Here is a 12,558-nt window from a genome sequence, read left to right as displayed (position 1 = left end):
ATAGGTTTTCTGCTGCCAGTAAAAGCTTTGGGCCTGAAGCTGGTTCGGACAGTAAGAAAATCTTTTATTCCACCGATCACAGCGACAGTGGGCACCCCAGAGCCAACGGCTGCGGCGCCTCAACGGTAAGGACCGTGCCGCTGTCCGTGGCTTCACCGTCTGCGGGCAGCACGACGGACGCCACAGTTCCAGGCGAAACACCATGGACGAGAACAAGACCGTCTTCTCGTCCAGCCTCCCCACCCCCCACCGCCCCCGGCCTCCAGCGGACTGCCCCTGACCTCTCACTGGCCAGAACAGGTCACGTGCCCATTCTTGACCCAGTCCTCAACAAAAGGGGTAGATTCCCACAACGGGCATACACTAAGTATCAGTGACGGAATGAAGAGTTAACAGATGTATTGAAAGAGAACGAAAACGGCAAGTGTCTCCTACTGAATCCACAGGACACGGATGACAAGAGGAACAGGAGAATTCCAAGCGGGGACGGTGGGGAGCCCGAAACACAAATGTGTCTGTTCACTGGACAGTGAAGACCCCACTCGCATTAGAGAAACGTGGATCATACTCTGAAGGAAGTCTGATGTGCAAGTGAGCCTGGGAGTCACGAAACTACTCATAAGCACCCCCGAGCCACTAAATTTAGAGGTAGCGTGTTACACAGCAATAAATAACTGATGTACCGAATATCTACCCACACTCATCTCTGCACCTAATTCAAAATGCAACTAATCTCAGAGCGTAGTAAATAATAGAGAGTTCTGGTACAGCATTCTGCTTCCTTTTCCAAATCATCTCCCCATTCTCACTCGTAAGTGAAAATAAACTAGTGTGAGCATACACAGGCTTTAGAGACTTTCCAAATTATTCTTCCTATCCACTCAACCAGGTTTGATGTAAAAGCTAATCCATCCGGGGGCACCTGGGTGGCTCAGTCAGTTGAACGTCCGACTCCGGCTCAGGTCATGATCTCACGGTCCGTGAGTTCGAGCCCCTCGTCGGGCTCTGTGCTGACAGCTTGGAGCCTGGAACCTGCTTCAGATTCTGCGTATCCCTCTCTCTCTCTCTGCTCCTCCCCTGCTGGTGCTCACTCACTTTCTCTCTCAAAAATAAATAAACTTCATGAAAAAAAAAAAACCTCATCTATCCTCTGACCTGAAAATCCTGGAAAGTTCTAAGGAAATCACTTCCATTTCATCTACAATAGCTCCTCTGCTACTCCTAAGAAACTTCTAGTGTTAGTAGCCTTGAAAATGACCAGAGCAGAGAGGAGGACATCACACGTCTACCACCAAGTCCTATTTTGAGAAGCACCAGGATGCCTCCCGGGCCGAGAAGGACAAGGGCCAGTCACTGCACCTGCCATAATAGGGTCTTGGAGGACTCAACTGAGAAACAAGCTACCAGGGGCAGATCTTGATTCCACAGTGTGCACTCCCGGGAGAGCAGCACTGGCATCATCTCTCAAACCCATCCAGAACAAGAACTGGCTCTCACCCGGTTCTGGTCGGCAGCGAACAAAAGTTACCCGGGTACCTCAGTGGACGAGATGGTGGCGTCTCAGTTACTCGGGGGACAAACAGGCCCCCAGAGACGGTCTGTGCAGAAGTAGGAAAGATGGACACGGGCGGAGGAAGCGGACAGGGCCGGGACTACGGGGAGGCAAGCCGGGGCCCCAGGACACGAAACTCGAGGAGGCCCTCCCTCTCGGCATCACGCCATGCGACGGCTGAGCCCAAACCTGCACCAGCACAGGGGGGAGTGGTTCCTCGGGTCCCGCGTCCTAGGCCTCACCCCCGTCCAGTCCTGGACGTGACCGATGCCAACACTTGCCATCTGCCCAACGTGGGCGTTCATTACACAGTCTTAAAGGCCTTTCTGTTCGGCGCGGCTGAGAAGGTGGGAGGTTACTCTTCCTCTAATTTGGAGGGAAGGACATGAGAAGGAGCATGAATTCTGCCAGAACGCTGAAGACACCTAGAGACAGGAGGCAGTTTGAGCAAGGAGTATACAGAATCTTCTGCTTTGATATTAAAAAACAAATTCCTAGAAAAGCACACTAAAAAAAAAAAAAAAAAAAAAAAAAGCACACTAAGTTGAGTAGGAAAAGTTTTCCATAGGCCTTACATTACATGGGCGCGGGAGGGAGCAAGGAAGTAGATGATATCATGAAATTTTAGACCTAATATTGTATGATACAATGCCAACATGAGTATCTTTAATTTTGATTTTCTTTCACAACTGAACATAGAGACAGCTACCTTAAATCAAATAAGCATTTGATTGAAGCGAAAGAGTCGTCATATTTTTCACTCGTAGGAGTATTTTCCATTTTTTAGCATTCATTTTTATAAAATAACAACCAACTTATCTAAAATTTTATAATTATGAAAACAGTGCTTTATAGGCAATCACGGCTATGACACCGAAACAGAACAGTTGCCAGGGAGCACCCACTGGCAGCTAAAACTGTGTGTCAGATAAACTGAATTCGGCATATGAAGGCAGATCCCACGGCACCCCTGAATGGGAGTCATTTGGAAACAGAATTGGCAAAATCGAGCACGCCCCTGCACCTTGTTCCGAGAAAAATACCTTGTTCTATGTAAGAGCCTCCAGCCCTGAGCTATGAGGGGAATGAAGGCAACTGAAAGAAAAGACTGCAATTCTACACCAGCCTTCCCCGCCCCAGTGCCCCATGCACATTACAAACAGCCTCGTAGCCCGTGTCACCTCCAAACCCCTGGCAGGGATGCAGCACCGGGGACATTTCCCACACTTGGGACGTTTCCCACACTTGGGATCATCTCTTTGGCTACAGAACACATCTGAATAATTTATCAGGTGAGTCATTTCTATGCTTCTCTGGAGAAAGTCTGAATTACCAGAGATTCTAAATTCTGACATAAAGAGGAATTCAAAACTGAGTAATAATGAATGAGTAAACAATAACGACGAAGTCATAACCTATCAGAAGCTCTGATACAACTAAAAAAGGGAAAACTTTTCCTTGACTCTCTTAAGGTCCCTGGCTGGGTCCAAAAATTAAATTGACAAAGACACGGGTGCCTGAGTGGCTCAGTCGGTTAAGAATCTGACTTTCGCTCAGGTCATGATCTCATAGTTCGTGGGTTCGAGCCCCACATCGGGCTCTCTGCTGACAGCTCAGAGCCTGGAGCCTGCTTCAGATTCTGTGTCTCCTCTCTCTCTGCCCCTCCCCCTGCTTGCACTTTGTCTCTCTCTCTCTCTTTCTGTGTCTGTCAAAAATAAATAAACTTTAAAAAAATAAATTGACAAAGACAAATTAACAGAAGAGAAACATAGAAATGTATGTAATAGGTTTTATGCGACACGGAAGCCTTCCTAAGGAAACGACGAGCCAAAGAGGTGGTTACACTTGTGTATGTTTACGCTAGGTCTGATGAAGAGTGGACAACGGTTGAGGAGTATGACAGACTAAGGAGTGTGCCATATTTGGGGGTAGTATGTCCTGAACCCCATCAGATCCAAAGAATATTCATAGCTTTAACTGCTAATACCGATAAATAACAATGAGAATAAATTATGCAATCTCAAGAAATTACCCAAAAAATGAGAAACAAAGCAGAAGGAAGGAATGAATAACGATAAAAGCAAACTACTGAATTAGAAAAAGACGACTTAATAAGAATAAATTCAACAGCTGGTTGCTTTAAGAAGAAATACCCAAATAGCTGAGCAATTAGCTAACCTAAACTAGGATAAAAAAATGAAAAAGCACAAATACACAAGGTAATAAATGAGAACAGGAAAACCACCACAGATGTAGTAGAAAGGAAAAGAACATTAAGGGATTATCTTGTCCAATAAATTTGAAACACTGATGATTTCCCAGGAAAATATAAATACTGAACTGATCCCTGAAGACAGGGACAAAAACCTGATCAGCCATACCGCTATGAAAACGGTTATGCAAGAACTAACCCTTCAGGAAAAGCAGATCAAATACATACGGGAAGTCACAACTGTGAACCTTACCACGCTACAAGGAACACCCAATTCCAGAGATACTTGAGCTGCACCATGGAAACGAACGAAAGTTGCCATATTGATTTTAGGAAGTCAGTGTACCACTGAGACCAAAATCTAATAAAGGGAGCATCAAAAGAGAGGAAGAAAAAAATGAGATGACTCTCATGAATATTACTGTACAAGTCCTAAATAAAGTATTAGAAAACAATCCAGCAATACACTTTTTAAATGACTGAGTGGGCTTTATATCAAAATTCAAAATTAATAAAATTCATTAAATTATCAATAAATTTCACTATGTTATTAGCTTAAAACACAAAGTATCTCTACACAGTGAAAAGGCGTGTGGCAAGATTCAAAATGTATATTTAAAGTGTATCAAAGAATACAGAGACAAATGAACATCTATGTGTACAATACCAAGATTTAAGGAACGAAGATTTAAACACACAAAGAATATGAATAACTCTTTTTTAATATATATATATATATATATATATATATATATATATATATATATATTTTGACATTTATTTATTTTTGAGAGACAGAGAGAGACAGAGCACAAGTGTGGGAGGCACAGAGAGAGAGGGAGACACAGAATCCGGAGCGGGCACCAGGCTCTGAGTCAGCTGTCGGCAAAGGGGCTCAAACTCATGAACAGCGAGATCATGACCTGAGCCAAAGTCAGATGCTCAACCGACTGAGCCACCCACGCACCCCAAGAATATGAATCTCTTTGAGGACAGACCCTCACATACCCTTCCCTTCCCAGGCAATTACTTTCCTTATGTCAGGGTGGATCATTTGTTTTTACGTCTTGACCGCACACATATGTATCCACAAATGCTATAAACTCTAGTTTTGTGGGTTTTTTAAAAAATTTACATGAATATACACTTCTGAAACTTGCTTTTTTCTCTAAACACTGTCATCAAGATTTATCTATGTTGATATATGTAAGAAGAGTCTAGCTCATTTATTTTAACTGCTGTATAGCATTCTATTACATAACTAAACCATAAAAGTTGTTCATTACAATCCCCTATTGATGGACATTTGGATTGTTGCCAACTTTCTGCTTTTTCAAATCATGCTACAATGAGCTCACTTGTACATATGCCCTCCTCTAGGGCATGCAAATGGAACCCTGGACTTAGAGGAGTACAAATGTTTAAGCAGACATACGTTGCCAACTGCTCCCCTTAGTGATATTATCGGCTCACGTTTCTTTTTTTTTTTTTTTTTTTTAATGTTTGTTTATTTGAGAGAGAGAGAGAGAGAGACAAAGACAGAGCGGGAGCGGGAGAGGAGCAGAGAGAGAGGGAGACGCAGAATCCGAAGCAGGCTCCAGGCTCTGAGCGGTCAGCGCAGAGCCCGACGCGGGGCTCGAACTCATCAACCGTGAGATCGTGACCTGAGCTGAAGTCCAACGCTCAACCGACTGAGCCACCCAGGCGCCCCAGCTCACATTTCTGTCAGCAGTGATAAAAGCTCCTAAGTCCCACATCCTCTCCATATCTGATGTTATCTTGACTTATTAACTTTAGTGAATCTGATGAAAATGAGATGGTAGTTCGTTGGGAGTTTTACTCTGTGTTTCGCTTATTACTAGTGAGATCGAGATTTCTCCATACATTTGGGGCGTCTGGGTGGTTCAGTCAGTTGAGCATCTGACTTCGCCTCAGGCCATGATCTCACAGTTTGTGGGTTCAAACCCCGTGTCAGGCACTGTGCTGACAGCTCGGAGCCTGGAGCCTGCCCTGCTTCGGATTCTGTGTCTCCCTCTCTCTCTCTCTGCCCCTCCCCTGCTTGTGCTCTGTCTCTCTCTCTCTCTCTCTCTCTCTCTCTCTCAAAAATAAATGTTAAAAAAAAATTTTTTTAAATACTAACTTTCTATGGTTAGATGCAACCCTGTCCCTCCTACCCTTTTGTCTTTTAAATTTGTAACTTTTGCCATGTCAAGTTTTTTCTGTAGTCAGATGTATGAACCTTTTCTTAAACAGTCTGGACTTCTTAACCCCTGCTACTGAGTCACACAGACATGCATCTACCTAATTTTCTAGTAGCTTAAAATCGGTTTTTCCACGTTGATAAATCTACAAATTTTTGTGTATGGAAAGCACAGGAATCTGAATTGGATTTTTTGATATGGATGGCCTATTAGGCCAGCACCCTTTCTTGAATCATCTATTTTTGCCCACTGATTTCACAATTTCCTAATATAAAATAAAGTCTACAAATCAGTAATAGCAAAAAAATAAATAAAGAAAGAAAGAATATGAAGACTTGGGGTGCCTGGCTAGCCCAGTCGGTGGAGTATGCAACTCTTGATTTTAGGGTTGTAAGTTCAAGCCCCAATTGGGTATAGAGATTACTTAAAAATAAAATCCTTTAAAAAAAAAAAAGAATATAAAGACTTGGTTCACAAAAGAGGAGAAATAAATGGCTTTTAAGTAAGTGACATAATGTTCTATCTCACTCATAAAGGTGGAAAATGCTATTTCACTGTCATTTTAATTTGCATCTCTCTTATCAGTAAAAAATACCAAATGTTTTGAAACATAATGGTTGGCAAAGGTGTGGGGAAAAGTCACTAATTAGAAAGTTGCCGGGAGCAGAACCGGGTACCTCAAAGGACAGCAACCTATCAAAATTGTAAATGCAAATCCGATGACCCAGCCTTTTCACTCCTAGAAATTCACTTGCATTAAAGAAACTTAACACACATTAGTGTCAGTGAAGCACTGTTGTAATAGAAAAACAAAACCTGGGAGAAACTTAAACGTCCGTCAATGAAGCGATGGTTCAAAAAGGTTCAGTACACCCACAAAATAGAGTGTTAAGAGGCAGGTTATATGCAACAGCATGGAACAACCTCCAAGACCTACTAAGAGGAAAACATGGAGCGGCAGTACAATTGTATCAAAAAATAAAAAGCTAAGATATTCGGAGAACCATACATGTGCCCACATAGGCTTATGCAAAGAATATCTCTGGAAGAATACACAAGAAACTGGTAATTGAGGTCTCCCTTTGGAGAGAGAAATGGGGCACCGAGAGGGGTGGGAAGGAGGTTGACTTTTCACTATCTTTTTGCTCTTGAACTGTGTAACATGTAACTACCTATTCAAAACATGAGAAAAATTGAAAAATAAAGGGAAAAAATTGCTAACTGATCCTGACTTGCTAAAGTAATGAGGCATCTTCCACCTCTTACTAGGATGGGGAAAGAGGATTTCACTTACCCCCTAAAGACAGAACCATAACAACAGTGGAACTGCAGAGCCTAGGAGAGAGAGCAAAGACAGGGCAGGTGATGGAATTTTGCGTATAAATTTTGCATATAAAAAAAAAGAAGCAAACGAAGTCAGAAGGCTAACACCGAAGACTGTGAACCTATCTACCTCAAGGTGTTTTGGTAAGAATTAAATGAGATAAGGCATGTGGAGAGCCTAGGAGAGTGCCTAGCTCATAGTAAACACTACAAATGTAAGATCATTATTATGTCATCTAGGTCAATTCATACAAGTGTATACCAACCTCTACTTCCCAGCAGGTGATATATGCTGTGCTGGGAAACATACCAAAAAATCTTCATTGCAACCTTCAGTCAATTTATAATTTAGCAAGAGAGACAGGAAACATGCATATATACTTATATACACATATAATCGTATCTAAAAGTGAAACACGTTACATCTTCAGATATTTCTTGTTTTGGATACGTACTAATGACCTTTTGATTTCTGAAGAGTGCCAAACTAGCTTACTGTACTGTATAAATTCAAAGCCTGTGGTCAAATTCTCGCTCCTTATCTTCTAGTTAAACCTGTTTTCTTAGCTATAGGGGGATATTACCTATCCTGCTAAAAGTGCTGATATAAAAAACAGACGTATAGACCAAAGGAACAGAAAACAAAGCCCAGAAATAAATCCTTGTGCGTATGGTCAAAGGATCTTCAATAAGGGTGCCAAGGCTACACAACGGGAAAAGGGTAGTCTCTTCAACAAACGATGATGGGAAAACTGGACATCCACATGCAAAGGAATGAACTTGGATCCTTAGCTTACACCATATGCAAAAACTAACTTAAAGTGGATTAAAGACATGACCAGAAACTAAACCTCATATAAGATAGTGAAAAGATTCATGATATTGGATTTGACAATGATTTATTGGTTACAACACTAAAAGCACAGGCAACAGCACAAATAGACATGTATGATTACATCAAACTTCAGAGGTCTGCACAACAAAGGAAACGAGCAATAGAGTAAAAAGGCAATCCATGAACTGGAAGAAAATATTTACAAACCATATATGTGATAAGAGGATAATATCTGATATATACAAAGAACTTGCTCAACTCAAAAACAACACAAACGACCCAATTTTAAAATGGGCGAAAGACTTGAATAGACATTTCTCCAAAGAAGATATACAAATGATCTAGAAGCATATGAAAAGATGCTCACCATCAGCAGTCATGCACACCACGACCGCAATGAGGTATCGCCTCACACCCATGAGGATAGCGACTAAACAAAAATCAAAACAAACAAGAAACAGCAAATAACAAGGATGTTATTTGGTAAGGATGTGAAGAAATTTAAAAAAATTTTAAGTGTATTTATTCATTTCGAGACAGACTGAGACAGCAAGCAGGGGAGGGGCAGGGAGGGGGGAGAGAGAGAATCCCAAGCAGGCTCTGCACTGTCAGCACGGAGCCCAATGCAGGGCTTGAACTCAGGAAACACGACCCCGTGACCTGAGCCAAAACCAAGAGTCAGACACTTAACCGACTGAGCCACCCAGGAGCCCCAGGATGTGAAGAAATTGGAACCCTTTTGTACTATTGGTGAGAACGTACAGTGGTGCAGCCTCTATGGAAAACACGATGGAATTTCTTTAAAAAAATAAAAATAGAATTACCATATGACCCAGCAGTCCCACTTCGGGTATGTATCCAAAAAAATTAAAAACAGGATCGCAAAGAGATATGTGCACAGCTATGCTCATGGCAACATTATTCACAACAGCCAAGAGATGGAATCAACCTAAAGGTCCATCACCAAAAAAAAAAAAAAAAAAAAGAAAGTAAGGGGAGCCTGGGTGGCTCAGTCAGTTGAGTGTCGGATTTCAGCTCAGGTCATGATCTCGCGGTTTGTGGGTTCAGGGCCCCATGTCGGGCTCTGTGCTGACAGCTCAGAGCCTGGAGCCTGCCTCGGATTCTGTGTCTCCCTCTCTCTCTGTTCCTCCCCTGCTCTCAACTCTGTCTCTGTCTCTCACTCTCTCAAAAATAAAGATTAAAAAATAATAATAATAAATTTAAATAAATACATGTCCATCACCAGATGAATGGAAACAGAAAATATGGTATATACAAGTTACGGGATATTATGCGGCCCTAGAAAAGAAAGAAATCTTGTCACGTGCAACAACATGAATGAATGAACCTTGAGGACGTTATGCTAAGTGAAATACACCAGTTACAGAAAGGAAAGTACTCCGTGATTCCACTTCCACGAGGAAGCTAAGTCAAACGCTCAGAAACTGCCAGTGGTGGTTGTCGGCAGCGGGGGAGGGCGAAAGAGGAGCTATTCAGGGGATACCGTCTCCGTTTTGCAAGATGAAAAGGTTCGAAAGATCTGTGACACAACAGCAATGTGCGTGTTGTTAGCACTACCGCACTATATGCTAAAAAAGGTTAAGACGGTAAATTTTATGTGTTTTCTGACAACTTTTTTAAAAAGCTATGATAATTGATGATACATTTAACACACCTACCATACTTCTGGCACATTAAAGGCCCTCAAAAACTAACTGGAATGCTATTATGGTTACCAATTCTATTGATGGCGGCTTATAAAAACATAGCCTAGCAAAATGAAATTTAAGTCAAGTAAGAAAAAGTTAGCAAAGAGAAGCAAAGGAGGTGAGTTGGTTTACACACACACACACACACACACACACACACACACAGCCATAGATCCAGTACACATGCTATGTAGTGAGGCCAAATTAGGGTAAACGATTTATCAAGAAGACTCACTGTCATCAATAGTTTTCCACAAAGAAATGCATTCCTACTTTTTTCTTTTAGTATTATCTTATTTGAGGGCTGAGCAAACTTTTTGTTAAAAAGGACCGATAACAGGTAAGTCAGCCTTTGGGGGCAAGGAGTCTCTGTCTCACTATTCAACTCTGCCTTTATAGTCTAAAAGTAGACAACATGTCCACGGATGAGTGTAGCTATGTTCCAATAAAACTGAATTATGGACACAAAAGTTTTAATTTTATATAATTTTCACGTCACAAAATCCTCTTCGTTTGATTTTTTTTCAACCACTGAAAAATGTAAAACCCTCGATTAGGTCACAGGCCATTAAAAAACCAAATGTGGGCGGGATCTGACCTCCAGGCCACGGTTTGTCCACTCCCCTAGAACAGTCCTCACTCAAAGAGAAGGAAGATATTTCATGTGTAGATGATACACACTGAATAAAATGTAACTTTTTATTTTTATTTTTATTTTTTTTAAATGTAACTTTTTAAATTAATTTTCGAACTAAACCAGGCAACTGCATAATACTTAAACCATTTTACCTGGCAAAACTAAAATATGTAGATATTAGAAATGTTCTCTCCACAGACAACCAACAGATTATAGACATCTTTCTACTTCTATCTTTGGGAAACAATCATCAGCAAGAATCACACGTATCAACAATCTCATTGTTTTCCTCCACAATGGTAGTTTTAAGAACAATAAATGACATTCACAAATTAATAAATGTGTTTTATTTATTCCATCCATCTTATCCCAGAGGAGCTTAGAGAATTTCCTGCAAAATTCAGAGGGGTGAAAATTATACAATATTAATTAATGGAAATTTAGGGATATTATGATTTTAACACTCTTTAGTTATAAAATACTTGGGCTTTTTCTTCTCTGTAAAGAGGAGCTTTGTTTCAATAAGTGAGAAGTTATGTACATAATAATAAATGTGGCCCAGAAGTGATCATAGAAAATCCAAGTTTTTATCCCAATCGCAGTCTTCCTCCCCCGAAGTAGCTGCTAATAAAGCTTCCTTGCTCAAAACCATTCCAGTCGACAAGTATCAGAATGCAGGAGTGTGGAGGAGTGCGTTCATGCTTTAACTCAGATGGGACCACAGCAGAGATTTCTCATTGTTATCTCGGCACCTATACGTCTTTATCAGTTCACAGTATTTCATTTCTATGTGCCATGACTGTTCAACATAAATAAAGGTGTTTTTCAATGAAATGTACACACACACACACACACACACACACACACACACACCCATTTTCAAACAACTGACCTCGTGACCTTAAAAATTCTAAAATAACTGGTTTTCCAACGAAGTGATTCTTCATTTCACTCTTCAAGGCCACAAAAGGAAAACCAGCTTACCTGCTTTTTTTTCTAATCCTGAAATTATTAGTTAACTTAGAAGGAGTTCATCTTAAAGGAGTAAAAACATCTTTTCCATACTTGCAAAGGTAACTTTTCATCTCCACCGCCAGGACGTCACCTCTGATACCTTGATAAAACCAGATGTCTAGATGATTTCCATCCAGAAATGTGACTTTCCACTGTGACTTTCTTGAAAAACCCATCAATAAACAAATTCAAGTTCTTTGGACAGATTGCTTAGGAACTCTATAATTAACACCGTGGGTGAATATCACAATAAAGCACTTAAAGATGGCCCTTGGAACAAGAATTGACAAGAGTGGAAAGGAAATGAACTTCGTACACAAGAGGCAGGGTTTGGGTGAATGAACACCCATCCCAAATACTACATGCTCATTTTAAATTCCGACTCTTCTCCCAGAATGTATTTTTTTTTAATTTTTTTTTAACTTTTATTTATTTTTGAGATAAGAGGGACAGAGCATGAGACAGAGAGAGACAGAGCATGAACAGGGGAAGGTCAGAGAGAGAGGGAGACATAGAATCTGAAACAGGCTCCAGGCTCTGAGCTGTCAGCACAGAGCCCGACGCGGGGCTCAAACTCACGGACTGTGAGATCATGACCTGAGCCGAAGTTGGACGCTTAACCGACTGAGCCACCCAGGCGCCCCCAGAATGTATTTTAGAGTTAGCATGCTAACACTCTACCTGTGCTTTTAAAACTGGCATCTTAACCAAAAACTACAAAGCAAAAGCCCAATTTACATTTTCAGAATTAAAAATAAGACTTCCGTTTGAGACAGAAATCGCTGCTTCCCAACATCCAAAGCACGCGGCTACAGAGACGCTGGTGTGCGGAGGAACCCACACCCCTTCCCCGAGGTGGAGAGCTCCGCAGGAGGTGCTGAAATCTGGGAGAAGAAAGTCCTGTTTTCTCCCTGCAAACCGTGTAAAGGATTGGCACTTGGGTGGGGGGGTTCGTTCTCCAGAGCGGGCTGGGCGGAGGCAAGAAAGCAGGAGGCAAAGGGCGTCTCTTCCCGGAGTCCTGTATTCCCCGCGGGAGAATGAATTACATTATCACTGTAAGTCCCTAAACCGGCCA

At 41.5% G+C, this 12,558-nt stretch overlaps 1 protein-coding gene across 3 annotated transcripts in view; it reads right to left on the bottom strand.

The window, feature by feature from the left end:
• Positions 1-12,558, bottom strand: part of WWC2 (WW and C2 domain containing 2) — a 207,582-nt gene that overhangs the window by 180,887 nt on the left and 14,137 nt on the right. Inside the window, exon 1 of one of the 3 annotated variants that reach the window (XM_058719942.1) lies at positions 4,018-4,079. The exons of the other annotated variants lie outside the window; for them this stretch is intronic. Within the exon in view, the coding sequence (XP_058575925.1) occupies positions 4,018-4,064 (47 nt within the window). The 5' untranslated portion in view covers positions 4,065-4,079. Of the gene's footprint in view, positions 1-4,017; positions 4,080-12,558 lie in introns of those variants that run through there. 3 annotated transcript variants of the gene reach the window in all.

This window comes from Neofelis nebulosa, chromosome 3 (genome assembly GCF_028018385.1).
Source record: "Neofelis nebulosa isolate mNeoNeb1 chromosome 3, mNeoNeb1.pri, whole genome shotgun sequence".
In the NCBI taxonomy this organism is placed as follows: domain Eukaryota; kingdom Metazoa; phylum Chordata; class Mammalia; order Carnivora; family Felidae; genus Neofelis; species Neofelis nebulosa.
Note: the sequence above shows the minus strand (reverse complement) of the source record. Positions and strands in the feature narration are given on the sequence as shown.